Source organism: Bufo bufo, chromosome 6 (genome assembly GCF_905171765.1).
Source record: "Bufo bufo chromosome 6, aBufBuf1.1, whole genome shotgun sequence".
NCBI classification, from domain to species: domain Eukaryota; kingdom Metazoa; phylum Chordata; class Amphibia; order Anura; family Bufonidae; genus Bufo; species Bufo bufo.
Window position 1 is genome coordinate 363434109 of NC_053394.1, and position 21369 is coordinate 363455477.

The following is a 21369-nucleotide window of genomic DNA, read 5'->3' on the forward strand; positions in this document are numbered from 1 at the left end:
TATGCCTATCCCATGCATGCTTAAACTCCTCCACTGTATTTGCAGCTACCACTTCTGCAGGAAGGCTATTCCATGCATCCACTACTCTCTCAGTAAAGTAATACTTCCTGATATTACTTTTAAACCTTTGCCCCTCTAATTTAAAACTATGTCCTCTTGTAGCAGTTTTTCTTCTTTTAAATATTCTCTCCTCTTTTACTTTGTTGATTCCCTTTATGTATTTAAAAGTTTCTATCATATCCCCACATCCAAATGAGAAGCCCGACACTAGGAGCAGGTCACAAACTAAATATCAGGGGACTGAAAATAAATGAGGGAATGAAGATTTCAGCTGGAAACTTAGTGCAACTTTTCTTTTAACTTAAAGTAATCATTAAAGCGATTTTCTGATTGTCATATCCTGATGACCTATCCTCCGGACAGGTCATCAGTATCTGATCGGTGGAAGTCGAACTCCTAGTCCTCAAAGGCCTTGGCGCTCTGGCCTCCTTACAGCATACCAAGCACAGGGCTGTCCATTGGATGGTGGCTGTGCTTAGTATTGCAGCTTAGGCTCATTCACTTGAAGGGGACTGAGCTGCACCTCGGCCATGTTTACGATGAGCGTGATGTCACTTGCCTAGCACAAGTTGCGGGGGTGTCGGGAGTCAGATCCCTACTAATCAGATGCTCATGACCTATCATGAGGATGAGTCATCAGTATAAAACACTTTAACATATGTAAAAATAATTTTCTCATTCCATATGGATCCATAGCTTTTACATGTTTTATGGCACGATGCTTTGCAAAAAAAAAAACCACGTTTTTCCATAGAACATTCAGACATTTGAGACGTCTCTAATTCTTTATATCAGAGTTTAATGTTCATTATTACACAGCATCAGATAGTACTTAGCATGTGGCTGAAGGCTAGATAAGCCCAGGGCTTATACCACTTACGTAACACTTCTCCACTGTACATTTACATCCATATCAGTTGCTGGAAGCACTAGGCCTAGTCTAATAGCAGCATTTTCCTATCAAACACTCCGGATTGTTCCTGTATCCCGATAGTACACCAAAAATATACACATTATCGTACATTAGCGCAAATGCATACAATCCTGACAACAAGATAGGTACATAAAAATGTGTTTTCCACAAAAAAATATGTTTAAACATTGAGAAGCCGAGTTAGCTCTACGGATATAAATATGGAGGAATAAATATAGAAGCTTTCAGGGTATCTATATAACGTCTCTGCCTCTATGCCTTTAAGTGCTTTACCATATGGAATCTGACAGCTGTCACAGTTGGAAACAAGAACTAAAATCCAGTATGATGTATATCCCCCTGAAAACATGGTGACTGTGGATTCTCCGAAGGAATTTGCCGCGTCCAGTCATGTCGTTATGTATTCCTTGAAAGTGACGGTAAGACAGTTGGCAGTTACATCTGTAATCACAATATTTCCAAAAAACGGTCTGAATATAGTTTGTGGTTCCTCCTTGGCAGAGTCTGTTTCAGTGGGTTGTAAGTCTTGGGTTGCCACTTGCTCCCCATTCTTGCTTACGTCCTGGTGACTGTCACACCTGGACTTTACACAACGCAAGTCTATGGGTTCATCCAAGTCAGAGTCAAGGAGAATGATGTCTGGCTCTTGCCCAGTCTGGTTCTCCAGTCTGTCGGAAGCACTGACGCTTCGAGAAGAGAGGACTTGTTTGCAAGATTTGTTGGGCTCAGATATCTCGGACAAGCAGCGCTTTCGAGGATTCATGTAGACTTTATCTTTTGAGGGACCATCTACAGTCAATTTGCCCCCATTTGACCCAATGACGTGATCTTTTTTGGTGGTGAGCTGTAATGGTTTATCACTGACCGGGTCAACATTTGAATAGGTTCTCTGGAGGCCGGCAAGAGGAACTGCACCTTTGTTCCCATAATCATTCGCCGCACCTATCCTTATTTTAGACTCCACTCTCTTCTTCCAGTGCTCCTGTTTCTCCTCTAAGACTTTACTAGTCCTTTCTCCATTGCAAGATTCTAGAGTTTCCACTCTGTTTCCAAAAGCAACAGCGCCACAGTCGTCTTCGGATGATTTAATTTTCACCGACTGCAATCCGTTATCCATGTATTTGCTCATCACTATGACAATCCTTCCGTTTTTATTTTTATTCTTCACAATCTTCATTTTACCCCCAATTCCATTTAACGGCGCTTCTTTAGCCGGAACGGTGGAGGTGCCAACGGATGTACAGTTCTTTTCAACCCCATTTAAGGCAGTTCCCGAACCGTTCTTTGCACGGACTCCAAAATCTACATGGTGGCCATGATGCCAAGACGTTTCCTTGTTTCTACTGTTTTGATCCGCACAAGCCTGTAGATCTTTCCCTGAGGGCTGTTGATCATACATTTTCGGATCTGGCTGATAGTGATGGTGTCTCTTACTGTTCAGTTGGTAGTAATATTTCCTTTGGGCACTGGAATGATGCTTTTCAGCATGATCATGATCGTTGGGCTGATACTGGTGATGCTTTTTGCTGTTCAGTTGATATTGATGAGGTTGGGTCTTTTTAACTGGTGTCATGTCCAGTTTGGGGCGTTGGTCCATGGAAGTGTCCTGAAGGCCACTCAGAACATTAGACCTTCGAGCAAAAGAGGGTATCTGCAATAAAAAATAAATTTAAAAAAAAAGAGTCACTATTGGGAATTCATGTTATGGCATCCCTAAACTGAGCAGCTATCACATAAGCAAAATTATTTCTAAAGGGCAGCAGGGTGGCTTATTAGTTCGCTTGGGATGCCCATCTATCTCCTCCAACCCCTTCCATGCACATGCATGCTTTGTGTCCTTAACGGAGAGAGGGAATAAAAGTTTATTTCTCCGAGAACAAAAGCTAAAATGCAACTGCCCGATCCTACTAAGGGCTTGTTCACACGACCGTGGTTTTGGTCCGCATCCGAGCCACATTTTTGGCTCGGGTGCGGACCCATTCACTAAATTGTGGTCCGCAATGCACGGGCACTTGAATGGGGTCCGCGATCCGCGCTACTCTTTTGTGGTGGGGTGCGGAGACATGGACAGAAAACCCACGGGAGCATTCCGTAGTGCTTCCGATCCGTGCCTCTGTTCCGCACTGCACCATATCTCCCGGACTGTGGACCCATTAAAGTGAATGGGTGATACGGTGTGCACGTGCCCGATGCCCGTATATTGCGGACCCACTGTTTGCAGGCCGCAATATGGGCACACATTCATGTGCATGAGCACTTAGATGGTTGACTGATCCCACCAAAACGGACAGCTTAACTATCAGCAGCTCCACATGACTGCTCACAATTCATCTTCAGCGCTGAACCTTAAAGGCCACATGCAACAATGTTTCCTTTTGTAATCCTCTCTGAACACAAGTAAACAACGTATCGCTGTAAACACAATACTGCACTTTGGATAATGAAGTCTCCTTGTTAGAAGCACCAAGGCAATCTCTCCTCAGCATTCCTACACACCCTTGAACTCGGGCACACTCGAGGAAGGGGAGAACTTCCTCCGGTGTGCCCAAAGTACAATAATCATGTGAATTATCCTTTGTGTAGCGAATTAAAGCTTGAAAAAGAAACATTGTTGCATGTGTCCTTTACAGAGGACCTGTCCCCTCTCCTGACATCTCTGTGTTAGTGACTACTTGCATTCCTCATGTAATAACAGTGCCATAACAAATAATCGCCATATCGCTTACATATTGACATAATCTGCTTATTTGAACATGTAATCTATTGCGGTTATAAAAAGTATGAAGGTCGCCTATCATCCCCTGCACGCCAGAAAACCAATGGCAAAAATTTGCAAAGTTTGGCCCATGCCATGCTTAGCCAAAATGTATGGATCTTTGCGGGGGGCTTAGAGCTCTGCTTGCCACTTTTCCAAAAAGCAGGCAGAAAATGAGAGTGTGGAGCAGGGGTGGCCATGGCCAGCCCCCCACATTTATCCTAATCTACACCATGAAAGTAGATTATACTGGATCTACACCAGCTTCCTTCTGCCATTCTGGTGCACGGCCCTTTACAGATGCGCCAATTTATTAAGAGGTGTGTGATTCACCCGATGACCACCGGTTCTACAGTATATATATATTAACTTACCGATAAAATGTGGTGCTTTGGTTTAGGGCCACGTTTTCTGTACCCCAGAATTTGCTCCTGCCTTTCCCTATAGAGAAAGGAATAAAAAAAAACAAATAAGTGATAAGAATTGTATTCAAAATAAAGAAGTTCTTTCTAGGTACAAAGCCCTGATGTCATATGAGAGATGATACAATATCATATCAAGACTGATGCAATCCCTAAAAATAATATTGTTATGTCTCTGCATTAGACATGGGGAGAGGATTGGAGCCATGATGCAGAAGAGCAGGCGTCCTCAAACTGCGGCCCTCCAGCTGTTGCAAAGCTACAACTCCCAGCATGCCGAACAGCCTACAGCAGGGCATGGTGGGAGTTGTAGTTTTACAACAGCTGGAGGGCCGCAGTTTGAGGATGCCTGCAGAAGAGGGCTGGCTTAGCTTATGGACAGACAGCCGGTGCCTTCATACACGTCACTGGTCCTGTGCTGACAAACAGGGAGGGGGGGGGAAGCCGCCTGCCATGTGAGGCTGTGATAATACGTCACGTCTGAACTGCTGGGACTAAGTGACAGTAGCTGCTTTTAAAAAGGAGAGTATTTTAGAACATTGCTTTATTTTAAATCGCCAAAGCACGTCCACCCACCGCAGCCAAAGACTGGATGATTTTACTGCAAAATCCTGCATCCAATTGGCATGTGCCCACAGCGGCACCGTCGGGCTGTACCCGAAAAGCCTCACCGGTCACCCAACAAATATTCCCTTGGTTACGCAGAAATATTAGATGGCCAACCAGTTCCACCAAGATTGGCGGATTTCGGAGACATACATTGTCCAGGATCATGTTTCAGAAACAAGGCCACACCTGTCCATGGCTTGTATGAGATATCGCAGCTGAGCCTCATTCACTTCAATGGGCCGAGCTGCAATACCAGAAACCACCAATGGACGGTTGTGGCGCTGTTTCTGGAAGATATCAGCCCTGTTTTCCTAAACCTGGACAAACCTTTCAAATGAATATGTCATCATAGAATACTCATTATAGAGTAGGATACAGAATACCAATATTTTGTACTTTGCTCACCTGTTCTGAAAGGCAACCAAGAGTCGGGGGTCTAAAATATTCTCCTCTGGCTCCCACGTGTTATACCTGGAAAGCATAATAAACCTGATTATCTAAGGGGTCTTTTTTTATACTTAGTTGTTTTTTTCTCGGTATACCACACTTTATGTATATGCAGCTTCCTTTGCACATCCTGCCATTGTCAAGATGTCTGCTTGCTGCCAGTGAATAGGAACATTCTCATTGAAATCCAGTCTATAATCTCATCCCTAGACTCCAGACTGATACATTGTAGCAAACGATTCCGTGCTGCTGATGATTTATTTACAAACAACTATACAAAATCAGGACATTTCGTGTTGTCAGTGTAAAATTGAACACAATAATATTGCGGCACCCAAACCATCTGTGTTTAGGGAATAAGATATGTCTAGACAGACAGACAGACTGATTCAGGACTCAGGGTTACTATATAGGGCCACACAGCGGGAGAACGTGAGCCATATGTGACCTGGAGACACTGGTTGTAGACCTCTGCTGCATGCACTGGTGCAATATACTGGCACTATATAACGGACCGTAGCAAAGGATATATACTGTAACATACCGTACTGCATGTGTATATACTGTAACGTACCGTACTGCATGTGTATATACTGTACGTGTATATACTGTAACACTATACCGTACTGCATGTGTATATACTGTACTGTACTGCATGTGTATATACTGTACTGTACTGCATGTGTATATACTGTAATGTACTGCATGTGTATATACTGTACTGCATGTGTATATACTGTACTGCATGTGTATATACTGTAATGTACTGCATGTGTATATACTGTAATGTACTGCATGTATATATACTGTAATATACTGTACTGCATGTGTATATACTGTAATGTACTGCATGTGTATATAATGTAATATACTGTACTGCATGTGTATATACTTTAATGTACTGCATGTATATACTGTAATATACTGTACTGCATGTGTATATACTGTACTGTACTGCATGTGTATATACTGTACTGTACTGCATGTGTATATACTGTAATGCACTGTACTGCATGTGTATATACTGTAATGTACTGCATGTATATACTGTAATATACTGTACTGCATGTGTATATACTGTACTGTACTGCATGTGTATATACTGTACTGCATGTGTATATACTGTACTGTAATGCATGTGTATATACTGTAATGTACTGTACTGCATCTGTATATACTGTAATGTACTGCATGTGTATATAATGTAATATACTGTACTGCATGTGTATATACTGTAATGTACCGTACTGCATGTGTATATACTGTAATGTACTGCATGTGTATATACTGTAATATACTGTACTGCATGTGTATATACTGTAATGTACTGCATGTGTATATAATGTAATATACTGTACTGCATGTGTATATACTGTAACATACCGTACTGCATGTGTATATACTGTACTGTACTGCATGTGTATATACTGTAATGTACCGTACTGCATGTGTATATACTGTAATGTACTGCATGTGTATATACTGTAATGTACTGCATGTGTATATACTGTACTGCATGTGTATATACTGTAATGTACTGCATGTGTATATAATGTAATATACTGTACTGCATGTGTATATACTGTAATGTACTGTACTGCATGTGTATATACTGTAATGTACTGTACTGCATGTGTATATACAGTAACATACCGTACTGCATGTGTATATACTGTAATGTACTGCATGTGTATATACTGTACTGTACTGCATGTGTATATACTGTAATGTACTGCATGTGTATATAATGTAATATACTGTACTGCATGTGTATATAATGTAATGTACTGTACTGCATGTGTATATACTGTAATGTACTGTACTGCATGTGTATATACTGTAATGTACCGTACTGCATGTGTATATACTGTAATGTACTGCATGTGTATATACTGTAATGTACTGTACTGCATGTGTATATACTGTACTGCATGTGTATATACTGTAATGTACTGCATGTGTATATACTGTAATGTACTGTACTGCATGTGTATATACTGTAATGTACTGCATGTGTATATACTGTAACATACCGTACTGCATGTGTATATACTGTAATGTACTGCATGTGTATATACTGTAATGTACCGTACTGCATGTGTATATACTGTAATGTACTGCATGTGTATATACTGTAATGTACTGTACTGCATGTGTATATACTGTGCTGCATGTGTATATACTGTAATGTACTGCATGTGTATATACTGTAATGTACTGTACTGCATGTGTATATACTGTAATGTACTGCATGTGTATATACTGTAACATACCGTACTGCATGTGTATATACTGTAATATACTGTACTGTATGTGTATATACTGTAATGTACTGTACTGCATGTGTATATACTGTAATGTACTGCATGTGTATATAATGTAATATACTGTACTGCATGTGTATATAATGTAATGTACTGTACTGCATGTGTATATACTGTAATGTACTGTACTGCATGTGTATATACTGTAATGTACTGTACTGCATGTGTATATACTGTAATGTACCGTACTGCATGTGTATATACTGTAATGTACTGCATGTGTATATACTGTAATGTACTGTACTGCATGTGTATATACTGTACTGCATGTGTATATACTGTAATGTACTGCATGTGTATATACTGTAATGTACTGTACTGCATGTGTATATACTGTAATGTACTGCATGTGTATATACTGTACTGTACTGTACTGCATGTGTATATACTGTAATGTACCGTACTGCATGTGTATATACTGTAATGTACTGCATGTGTATATACTGTAATGTACTGTACTGCATGTGTATATACTGTACTGCATGTGTATATACTGTAATGTACTGCATGTGTATATACTGTAATGTACTGTACTGCATGTGTATATACTGTACTGCATGTGTATATACTGTAATGTACTGCATGTGTATATAATGTAATATACTGTACTGCATGTGTATATAATGTAATGTACTGTACTGCATGTGTATATACTGTAATGTACTGTACTGCATGTGTATATACTGTAATGTACTGTACTGCATGTGTATATACTGTAATGTACCGTACTGCATGTGTATATACTGTAATGTACTGCATGTGTATATACTGTAATGTACTGTACTGCATGTGTATATACTGTACTGCATGTGTATATACTGTAATGTACTGCATGTGTATATACTGTAATGTACTGTACTGCATGTGTATATACTGTAATGTACTGCATGTGTATATACTGTAACATACCGTACTGCATGTGTATATACTGTAATGTACTGCATGTGTATATACTGTAATGTACTGCATGTGTATATACTGTAACATACCGTACTGCATGTGTATATACTGTAATGTACTGCATGTATATACTGTAATATACTGTACTGCATGTGTATATACTGTACTGCATGTGTATATACTGTACTGCATGTGTATATACTGTACTGTACTGCATGTGTATATACTGTAATGTACTGCATGTATATACTGTAATATACTGTACTGCATGTGTATATACTGTACTGCACTGTACTGCATGTGTATATACTGTACTGCATGTGTATGTACTGTACTGCATGTGTATATACTGTACTGTACTGCATGTGTATATACTGTAATGTACCGTACTGCATGTGTATATACTGTAATGTACTGCATGTGTATATACTGTAATGTACTGCATGTGTATATACTGTAATGTACTGCATGTGTATATACTGTAATGTACTGCATGTGTATATACTGTAATGTACTGTACTGCATGTGTATATACTGTACTGCATGTGTATATACTGTAATATACTGTACTGCATGTGTATATACTGTAATGTACTGCATGTGTATATAATGTAATATACTGCATGTGTATATACTGTACTGTACTGCATGTGTATATACTGTATTGCATGTGTATATACTGTAATATACTGTACTGCATGTGTATATACTGTAATGTACTGCATGTGTATATAATGTAATATACTGTACTGCATGTGTATATACTGTAACTTACTGCCTGTATATCTTCTAGTAAAGCTCAGTCAGCTGGCATGTGTCTATATACTGTAACACTATACCGTACTGCATGTGTCTATATACTGTAACATACTGCCTATATATATATATATATATATATATCTTATAGTAAAGCTCCGTCAACTGGCATGTGTCTATATACTGTAATGTACTGTACTGCATGTGTATATACTGTAACACTATACGGTACTGCATGTGTCTATATACTGTAACATACTGCCTATATATATATATATCTTATAGTAAAGCTCCGTCAGCTGGCATGTGTATATACTGTACTGTACTGCATGTGTATATACTGTAATATACTGTACTGCATGTGTATATACTGTAACACTATACGGTACTGCATGTGTCTATATACTGTAACATACTGCCTATATATATATATATATCTTATAGTAAAGCTCCGTCAGCTGGCATGTGTATATACTGTACTGTACTGCATGTGTATATACTGTAATATACTGTACTGCATGTGTATATACTGTAACACTATACCGTACTGCATGTGTATATACTGTATCATCCTGCCTATATATATATATATACTATAGTGAAGCTCCGTCAGCTGGCATGTGTATATACTGTAACACTATACGGTACTGCATGTGTATATACTGTATCATCCTGCCTATATATATATATATACTATAGTGAAGCTCATCCAGCTGGCATGTGCCCTCAGTGATGCCAGTGCCCCCTGCTGCACTAGGGGCCCCAGCACCACATCTGGCCCCTATAGGAGGAGAAGTAAATGGGAGAAGAGGCTCCAGTGACGCAGGGAGGAGGCAGGGAGAGAAATTCCATCCTTGGCAAAAAGCGCATTCCCCTCCCCCCAGCCAGGGCTGCGATAGTGCCAGTCTGCACCTAACTCCTTCCTTGCCAGCTGCGCATTATCATATTAGGAAGGCGCGAGACTGGGTTGCACAGATCTCGGGGGGCAGCCCCCCTGCGGCTCCGGTTTCCATCCTGGTGTAGTTGAGCACTTACTTGGAAGACCAGCCTCGCCATTTCACCAGATATTCCACTCGGCCCTGCAACGACAGAACGCACGGTGTGACCTAGAGGCGGGCATCGTGCGGTATTTGCGGTATCAGGAGCGGCAGCCGCTTCTTACCTTGCGGATTCGCCTCTTCTCGATGCTTTCTACCGCAAACACATGCTCGCCGGCGGCAGGCAGCTCCATCCCCGCAGTCTCCTAGAGGCCGGGGTCCGCACGTAACACGGAGGGGTAGAAATCGCTTGGTCCGAACCCTGCCTCTCACAGCCCCGTCCCTCCGCTCTGCCGTCTCATGATGCAGTCCGGGTGCAGAGTGACAGCACAGACACCAGCGCTGCTCCTGTCACCGCTCCGTCTGACCGGGCGCTGCTGGAGAGCGGCGCTGCTGACGTCACGCGGGCGGGGCTTCCAGCTGTCACCGGGCGCGCCGCCATTGGTCGCTGCGGATGGCCTGCCACGCCCACCTCAGCTAGGAGCGAGAAGATGGGGGAGGGGAAGCGCCGAGCTATCCGCCATGAGAAGACACTGCGAGCGGTACACGGCACCTCTGCGGCAGGTGTGAACGCCCGCCGACCGACCTGTCAGGGTGGGCAGGAGCTGCGGGATGAGATAACGGACACAAGGGGTCCGGGCTTCTGCGGTCTCACTGAGCAAGGGTCCAAATAAATAAAAACCACAATGTGCAATCACCGAGAAACTGTATATATGGGTGTACATACAATATACATCCGTATATGTACAGTAAATATCCGCGTATATACATATATCAGTGTACAGACAGTATATAGCCGTATATGTACAGTAAATATCCGCGTATATACATATATCCGTATACATACAATATATATCCGTGTACATACAATATATATTCGTATATGTACAGTATATTACCGTGCACCTTCCGATTATATCCGTATACATATAGTATATATCCGTGTGTACGCATATATATATCCGTATATGTACAGTAATATATACAGACATGCCCTGTGTGCAGACAGTAGATATGCGATCTGCCCGCAGATAACAAAGCGTCGTCTTCTATCTGTCCTTCTATCTATCGATCTCTCTATATCATATATATATATATCCATCTAGTTCTTCCATACTCCGGTATCTTTCATGCCTCTTTTATGACTATATCTATCTAATATCTATCTAATATCTATCTAATATCTATCGTTCTTATATCTACAGATCTATCTATCTATCTATCTATCTATCTATCTATCTATCTATCTATCTATCAGTCTCTCTCTAATATCTATCTATTTATCTATCTATTATTTCTATCTGTTTATCTATCTATCTCCATATCTATCTAATTAATATATCTAGCCTACAGTCTTGGAGGAATTTCACAAATATTTATATATATTTACATTGCTGCTGCATTATTATTTATAGTATCTATCTGTCTATTTATCTATCTTATATATATAAAATATCTATCTATTATCTATCTATCTGTCTGTATCTATCCATCCATCTAATATCTATCTCATATCTATCTATCTAATCTACCTGTCTGTATCTATCTCACATATATCTATCTAATATCTATCTATTATCTATCTATAAATCTCCTATTTATTTATCTATCGATCCTTCCCCGACAATTAAGGACCAGCTATGACCACAGGCTCCTGACTTCTCCTCCGGGGTCTGTCCCCCTCTTCTCCTGCTCCATAACACAGCGCTGTCTGCAGTCCCTGAGCTGTGGGGACCCCCAGAGTCACCCAGGAATGAGCCCCCTCCCCGAGACTGTATTAAAGGACTGTGGGCTCTGCTATTCCGGCAGCTCGTCTAGCAGAGCGGGGAAGGGATTGTGCTCGGGGTGCGATCAGATCGCTCATCCTGTGCATGGAGATGGATGGGTCTGTGATAAAATATCGCCGATTACTGCTCTGCCCCCCACAGACAGGAGCTTCTAGACGATGAAGACAGAGGAGATTTACTAAGATCCTTCTATTCTGTGCGAGTCCTCAGAGATCAACCGCAATACAGAGACATAGGGGGCAGTGCTGTGACTAACCCCCAGAATGTGATCCAGTAGATCATCCTGCTAGTATTACATACAGACATATAGGGGTACACTACATGTTACTATCCCCCAGTATAATCCAGTATATCAGCCTACTAGTATTACATACAGACATATAGGGGTACACTACATGTTACTATCCCCCAGTATAATCCAGTAGATCAGCCTACTAGTATTACATACAGACATATAGGGGGCAGTGCTGTGACTAACCCCCAGAATGTGATCCAGTAGATCATCCTGCTAGTATTACATACAGACATAGAGGGGTACACTACATGTTACTAGCCCCCAGTATAATCCAGTAGATCATCCTGCTAGTATTACATACAGACATAGAGGGGTACACTACATGTTACTATCCCCCAGTATAATCCAGTATATCAGCCTGCTAGTATTACATACAGACATATAGGGGTACACTACATGTTACTAGCCCCAGTATAATCCAGTATATCATCCTGCTAGTATTACATACAGACATATAGGGGTACACTACATGTTACTAGTCCCAGTATAATCCAGTATATCAGCCTGCTCGTATTACATATAGACATATAGGGGTACACTACATGTTACTAGCCCCCAGTATAATCCAGTATATCATCCTGCTAGTATTACATACAGACATATTGGGGTACACTACGTGTTACTAGCCCCAGTATAATCCAGTATATCAGCCTACTAGTATTACATACAGACATATAGGGGTACACTACATGTTACTAGTCCCAGTATAATCCAGTATATCAGCCTGCTAGCATTACATACAGATATATAGGGGTACACTACGTGTTACTAGCCCCCAGTATAATCCAGTATATCATCCTGCTAGTATTACATACAGACATATTGGGGTACACTACGTGTTACTAGCCCCAGTATAATCCAGTATATCAGCCTACTAGTATTACATACAGACATATAGGGGTACACTACATGTTACTAGTCCCAGTATAATCCAGTATATCAGCCTGCTCGTATTACATACAGACATATAGGGGTGCACTACATGTTACTAGCCCCCAGTATAATCCAGTAGATCATCCTGCTAGTATTACATACAGACATATAGGGGTACACTACATGTTACTAGTCCCAGTATAATCCAGTATATCAGCCTGCTAGTATTACATACAGACATATAGGGGTACACTACATGTTACTAGCCCCAGTATAATCCAGTATATCAGCCTGCTAGTATTACATACAGACATATAGGGGTACACTACATGTTACTAGCCCCAGTATAATCCAGTATATCAGCCTGCTAGTATTACATACAGACATATAGGGGTACACTACATGTTACTAGCCCCCAGTATAATCCAGTAGATCATCCTGCTAGTATTACATACAGATACATAGGGGTACACTACATGTTACTATCCCCCAGTATAATCCAGTATATCAGCCTGCTAGTATTACATACAGACATATAGGGGTACACTACATGTTACTAGCCCCCAGTATAATCCAGTATATCATCCTACTAGTATTACATACAGATATATAGGGGTACACTATGTGTTACTAGCCCCAGTATAATCCAGTATATCAGCCTGCTAGTATTACATACAGATATATAGGGGTACACTACATGTTACTAGTCCCCAGTATAATCCAGTATATCAGCCTGCTAGTATTACATACAGACATATAGGGGTACACTACATGTTACTAGCCCCCAGTATAATCCAGTATATCAGCCTGCTAGTATTACATACAGACATATAGGGGTACACTACATGTTACTATCCCCTAGTATAATCCAGTATATCAACCTACTAGTATTACATACAGACATATAGGGGTACACTACATGTTACTAGTCCCCAGTATAATCCAGTATATCAGCCTGCTAGCATTACATACAGATATATAGGGGTACACTACGTGTTACTAGCCCCAGTATAATCCAGTATATCAGCCTACTAGTATTACATACAGACACATAGGGGTGCACTACATGTTACTAGCCCCCAGTATAATCCAGTATATCAGCCTACTAGTATTACATACAGACATAGAGGGGTACACTACATGTTACTAGCCCCAGTATAATCCAGTATATCATCCTGCTAGTATTACATACAGACACATAGGGGTGCACTACATGTTACTAGTCCCCAGTATAATCCAGTATATCAGCCTACTAGTATTACATACAGACATATAGGGGTACACTACATGTTACTAGTCCCCAGTATAATCCAGTATATCAGCCTGCTATTATTACATACAGACATATAGGGGTACACTACATGTTACTATCCCCCAGTATAATCCAGTATATCAGCCTACTAGTATTACATACAGATACATAGGGGTACACTACGTGTTACTAGCCCCAGTATAATCCAGTATATCAGCCTGCTAGTATTACATACAGACATATAGGGGTACACTACATGTTACTAGCCCCCAGTATAATCCATTATATCAGCCTACTAGTATTACATACAGACATATAGGGGTACACTACATGTTACTAGCCCCCAGTATAATCCAGTATATCATCCTACTAGTATTACATACAGGTATAGAGGGGTACACTACATGTTACTAGCCCCCAGTATAATCCATTATATCAGCCTACTAGTATTACATACAGACATATAGGGGTAGACTACATGTTACTATCCCCTAGTATAATCCAGTATATCAGCCTGCTAGTATTACATACAGACATATAGGGGTACACTACATGTTACTAGCCCCCAGTATAATCCATTATATCAGCCTGCTAGTATTACATACAGACATATAGGGGTACACTACATGTTACTAGCCCCCAGTATAATCCAGTATATCAGCCTACTAGTATTACATACAGACATATAGGGGTACACTACATGTTACTAGCCCCCTGTATAGAAACATAGAAACATAGAATTTGTCGGCAGATAAGAACCATTTGGCCCATCTAGTCTGCCCAATATACTGAATACTATGAATAGCCCCTGGCCCTATCTTATATGAAGGATGGCCTTATGCCTATCCCATGCATGCTTAAACTCCTTCACTGTATTTGCAGCTACCACTTCTGCAGGAAGGCTATTCCATTCATCCACTACTCTCAGTAAAGTAATGCTTCCTGATAATACTTTTAATCCTTTGCCCCTCTAATTTAAAACTATTTCCTCTTGTAGCAGTTTTTCTTCTTTTAAATATTCTCTCCTCTTTTACCTCGTTGATTCCCTTTATGTATTTACAAGTTTCTATCATATCCCCTCTGTCTCGTCTTTCTTCCAAGCTATACATTTTAAGGTCCTTTAATCTTTCCTGGTAAGTTTTATCCTGCAATCCATGTACCAGTTTAGTAGCTCTTCTCTGAACTCTCTCCAAAGTATCAATATCCTTCTGGAGATATGGTCTCCAGTACTGAGCACAATACTCCAAAAGAGGTCTCACTAGTGCTCTGGAGAGCGGCATGAGCACCTCCCTCTTTCTACTGGTAATGCCTCTCCCTATACACCCAAGCATTCTGCTAGCATTTCCTGCTGCTCTATGACATTGTCTGCCTACCTTTAAGTCTTCTGAAATAATGACCCCTAAATCCCTTTCCTCAGATACTGAGGTTAGGACTGTATCACTGATTTTATATTCTGCTCTTGGGTTTTTACGCCCCAGGTGCATTATCTTGCACTTATCAACATTAAATTTTAGGTGCCATATTTTTGACCATTCCTCTAGTTTTCCTAAATCCTTTTCCATTTGGTGTATCCCTCCAGGAACATCAACCCTGTTACAAATCTTTGTGTCATCAGCAAAAAGACACACCTTACCATCGAGGCCTTCTGCAATTTCGCTGATAAAGATATTAAACAATATGGGTCCCAGAACAGATCCCTGAGGTACCCCACTGGTAACAAGACCTTGGTCTGAATATACTCCATTGACTACAACCCTCTGTTGCCTGTCCCTCAGCCACTGCCTAATCCATTCAACAATATGGGAGTCCAAGCCCAAAGACTGCACTTTATTGATAAGCCTTCTATGTGGGACAGTATCAAAAGCCTTACTAAAGTCTAGATAAGCGATGTCTACTGCACCTCCTCCATCTATTATTTTAGTCACCCAATCAAAAAAATCAATAAGATTAGTTTGACATGATCTCCCTGAAGTAAACCCATGCTGTTTTTCATCTTTCAATCCATGGGATTTTAGATGTTCCACAATCCTCTCCTTAAGTATGGTTTCCATTAATTTCCCCACTATTGATGTCAGGCTTACTGGCCTATAGTTGCCCGATTCCTCCCTACTACCTTTCTTGTGAATGGGCACAACATTTGCTAATTTCCAATCTTCTTGGACGACTCCTGTTGCCAGTGATTGGTTAAATAAATCTGTTAATGGTTTTGCTAGTTCACCGCTGAGCTCTTTTAATAGCTATAATCCAGTATATCAGCCTACTAGTATTACATACAGACATATAGGGGTACACTACATGTTACTAGCCCCCAGAATGTGATCCAGTATATCAGCCTACTAGTATTACATACAGACATATAGGGGTACACTACATGTTACTATCCCCTAGTATAATCCAGTATATCAGCCTACTAGTATTACATACAGACATATAGGGGTACACTACATGTTACTATCCCCTAGTATAATCCAGTATATCAGCCTACTAGTATTACATACAGACATATAGGGGTACACTACATGTTACTAGCCCCCTGTATAATCCAGTATATCAGCCTGCTCGTATTACATACAGATACATAGGGGTACACTACATGTTATCACGATCACCTCCATTCCTAGATGCACTCACAGTGAGAACTGCTCACACTCAGTCTATTACTGCACTGCATTTGTATTCCTTTAGTACATTTCCTAATAAAAAGCCTTGTAGTATCTGCAATTATGATTGAATCAAATTCATATTCCCATTTTGCTTTAAAAAAAATAAAAAAATATTGAAGAAATCCGGTGTTGTGTCCACATGACTTGGTATATAAGAATGTATGAACATGTATGACAATGCCGTGTATTATTCTACATGTACATTACATAGCATAGGTGATTATCACCTGACTGTGTGTATGCAAACTACGGTATATAATATAGGTGATTTTCACATGACTGTCTATATGTATTTTATATCCTGTATTATAGGTCATTTTAATATGTCTATGTGCAGATTATATACTATAGGTAATTATTACATGACTGTGTATGTGGATTATATACTGTACTAGCAGTACACGGGTATATTTCATCTATTTCATTTAATGTTTGTGTGTGTCGTTAAAAGATATCGACAGTATCCCCCATATTCCCCATAACAGTGACCTCTACAGCACCCCGCTCCTTTAACAGTTAACTCCACAGTCTCCCACCCCACGGCCATCCGATACCTTCACTACTCACAGAACTCAGGCCGTGATCAAGGTCTTGTATGAGACCGAAACGTTGGCCAGTATACAACTATGAATTAATTTCGAATGGTTATATATACAGTCGTGGCCAAAAATTTTGAGAATTACATAAATATTAGAAATTGGAAAAGTTGCTGCTTAAGTTTTTATAATAGCAATTTGCATATACTCCAGAGGGTTATGAAGAGTGATCAGACGAATTGCATAGTCCTTCTTTGCCATGAAAATTAGCTTAATCCCAAAAAAACCTTTCCACTGCATTTCATTGCTGTCATTAAAGGACCTGCTGAGATCATTTCAGTAATCGTCTTGTTAACTCAGGTGAGAATGTTGACGAGCACAAGGCTGGAGATCATTATGTCAGGCTAATTAGGTTAAAATGGCAGACTTGACATGTTAAAAGGAGGGTGATGCTTGAAATCATTGTTCTTCCATTGTTAACCATGGTGACCTGCAAAGAAACGCGTGCAGCCATCATTGCGTTGCATAAAAATGGCTTCACAGGCAAGGATATTGTGGCTACTAAGATTGCACCTCAATCAACAATTTATAGGATCATCAAGAACTTCAAGGAAAGAGGTTCAATTCTTGTTAAGAAGGCTTCAGAGCGTCCAAGAAAGTCCAGCAAGCGCCAGGATCATCTCCTAAAGAGGATTCAGCTGCGGGATCGGAGTGCCACCCGTGCAGAGCTTGCTCAGGAATGGCATCAGGCAGGTGTGAGCGCATCTGCACGCACAGTGAGGCGAAGACTGTTGGAAGATGGCCTGGTGTCAAGAAGGGCAGCAAAGAAGCCACTTCTCTCCAAAAAAAACATCAGGGACAGATTGATCTTCTGCAGAAAGTATGGTGAATGGACAGCTGACGACTGGGGCAAAGTCATATTCTCCGATGAAGCCTCTTTCCGATTGTTTGGGGCATCTGGAAAAAGGCTTGTCCGGAGAAGAAAAGGTGAGCGCTACCATCAGTCCTGTGTCATGCCAACAGTAAAGCATCCTGAGACCATTCATGTGTGGGGTTGCTTCTCATCCAAGGGAGTGGGCTCACTCACAATTTTGCCCAAAAACACAGCCATGAATAAAGAATGGTACCAAAACACCCTCCAACAGCAACTTCTTCCAACAATCCAACAACAGTTTGGTGAAGAACAATGCATTTTCCAACACGATGGAGCACCGTGCCATAAGACAAAAGTGATAACTAAGTGGCTCGTTGACATTTTGGGTCCATGGCCTGGAAACTCCCCAGATCTTAATCCCATTGAGAACTTGTGGTCAATCCTCAAGAGGCGAGTGGACAAACAAAAACCCACTAATTCTGACAAACTCCAAGAAGTGATTATGAAAGAATGGGTTGCTATCAGTCAGGAATTGGCCCAGAAGTTGATTGAGAGCATGCCCAGTCGAATTGCAGAGGTCCTGAAAAAGAAGGGCCAACACTGCAAATACTGACTCTTTGCATAAATGTCATGTAATTGTCGATAAAAGCCTTTGAAACGTATGAAGTGCGTGTAATTATATTTCACTACATCACAGAAACAACTGGAACAAAGATCTAAAAGCAGTTTAGCAGCAAACTTTGGGAAAACTAATATTTTTGTCATTCTCAAAACTTTTGGCCATGACTGTATATACAGAAACTAAGAAAATAAATAAGATATTTATGCAACATTCTTTTCCGAGTCCCGTGGTCTTCCTGTTAATATTGGTACCACATTTACCACTGAGAACCGTCCAAACTACGAGGAGTGCCGTTCAACTCTTGTCTTTAATCCCACCCCATAAACACTGACACCCCCACAGTGCCCCGCCACTTTAAAATGGGACCTCCACAGCAAGCCATCCCCTTAACTTTGACCTTCACAGCAGCCCACCCCTTTAATAGTGAGTTTCACAGCAGCCCACTTCCTTTGACAGTGACCTCCCCAGGGGCCCGTCCTCTTAACAGTGACCTCCACAGTACCCTGCTGCCTTAACAGTGACCTCACAGTACCCTGCTGCCTTAACAGTGACCTCACAGTACCCTGCTGCCTTAACAGTGACCTCCACAGTACCCTGCTGCCTTAACAGTGACCTCCACAGTACCCTGCTGCCTTAACAGTGACCTCACAGTACCCTGCTGCCTTAACAGTGACCTCACAGTACCCTGCTGCCTTAACAGTGACCTCCACAGTACCCTGCTGCCTTAACAGTGACCTCACAGTACCCTGCTGCCTTAACAGTGACCTCACAGTACCCTGCTCACTTAACAGTGACCTCCACAGCAGTTGCCCCTATATTTCATCTATTTCATTTAATGTTTGTGTGTGTCGTTAAAAGATATCGACAGTATCCCCCACAACAGTGAACTCCACAGTCCCCCACCCCTTAACACTGACCCCCCCCACAGATTATTTTTTTAAATGGCTGCTGCACTTGTTACAAAGTGAAAGTAAGAAGCCCGAGAATGCGATATGACCCATTATGCCGTGCAGCCATCCAATCAGCAGATACCATCCCCTGTGATGTCACAGCCCTATAAAAGACTCAACCCGCACGGTCTTCGCCATCTCAGCTGAGTTTAGGGAAAGACATAACAAGAGCTTAAAGAGGACCTTTCACCGATTATTACACTATGAACTAACTATACACTCACTGCACTTACTATTATCCCCGGGCGCCGCTGCGTTCTCCCGTTATGCCCTCCGGTATCTCCGCTCACTAAGTTATGGTAGGCAGAGATTCCAGTCTCTAAGTTATGGTAGGAGGAGTCTGCCCTTGTTCTGCTCTAGCGCTGGCCAATCGCAGCTCAGAGCTCACAGCCTGGGAGGTTATTTTCTCCCAGGCTGTGAGCTCTGCAATGCGATTGGCCAACGATACAGAAGAACAAGGGCAGACTCCGCCTACCATAACTTAGTGACTGGAATCTCCGCCTACCATAACTTAGTGAACGGAGATACCGGAGGGCATAGCGGGAGAACGGAGCGGCGCCCGGGGATAATAGTAAGTGCAGTGAGATCCCCGGGCGCCGCTCTACATGTCTGTATAGTTAGTTCATAGTGTAATAATCGGTGAAAGGTCCTCTTTAAGCTCTAGGGATAGTGTATAATAAAGCTTTTAATTGTAGAATATTGGATCGGAAGAGTGCAGGGACAGTGCAGGGACAATGCAGGGAGAGTGCAGGGAGATCATAGGGAGAGTTTTTAGACACATTAAACCCCTTAAGAATTTAGGGCGTACCGGTACGTCCTAAGTTTAAATCGCGATTGCGGCGGGGGTTAATCGCAACAGGATGTCCACTGAAATCATTGAGTGGGCATCCTGTCACAACGCTCCCCCCCCCCCGTGTCGGCGATCGCCGCAAACCGCAGGTCAATTCAGACCTGCGGTTTGCGGCTTTTACCTTATCTGGCGGTTGCGGGCGGAGGTGCCATCGGGTCCTCATGCGGCTGTAGGGGGGACCCGATGGCATGGAAGGCAGCGCGATGTCTAAGGAAGGCATCGCGCTGCCTTCCGGTGAAGAGCCTTTGAGATTCAGCCCCCTGGATCTCACAGGCCGTAAGCTATATGAGTAATACACACAGTATTACTCATACAGCCAATGCATTCCAATACAGAAGTATTGGAATGCATTGTAAAAGGGATTAGACCCCCAAAAGTTGAAGCCCCAAAGTGGGACAAAAAATTAAGTAAATAAAAAGTTGA

The 21369-nt window shown here is 41.5% G+C and overlaps 1 protein-coding gene across 1 annotated transcript; it reads right to left on the reverse strand.

The window, feature by feature from the left end:
- Nucleotides 1-839: 839 nt before the first annotated feature.
- Nucleotides 840-10626, reverse strand: CBX4 (chromobox 4). Its single transcript, XM_040436948.1, has 5 exons — nucleotides 10370-10626; nucleotides 10243-10286; nucleotides 5186-5251; nucleotides 4124-4190; nucleotides 840-2645 (listed from the first exon to the last, which is right to left on the reverse strand). The coding sequence occupies exons 1-5, from the start codon at nucleotides 10436-10438 to the stop codon at nucleotides 1383-1385; spliced, it is 1509 nt and encodes a 502-aa protein (XP_040292882.1). The 5' UTR covers nucleotides 10439-10626; the 3' UTR covers nucleotides 840-1382.
- Nucleotides 10627-21369: the final 10743 nt, after the last annotated feature.

Coding starts and splice junctions, on each gene's coding strand:
- CBX4 (XM_040436948.1), bottom strand. CDS start 10,438: ATGGAGCTGCCTGCCGCCGGCGAGCATGTGTTTGCGGTAGAAAGCATC. Junction 10,287..10,369: donor AGAAGAGGCGAATCCGCAAG/GTAAGAAGCGGC, acceptor CTGTCGTTGCAG/GGCCGAGTGGAATATCTGGT. Junction 5,252..10,242: donor TGGCGAGGCTGGTCTTCCAA/GTAAGTGCTCAA, acceptor TATGCTTTCCAG/GTATAACACGTGGGAGCCAG.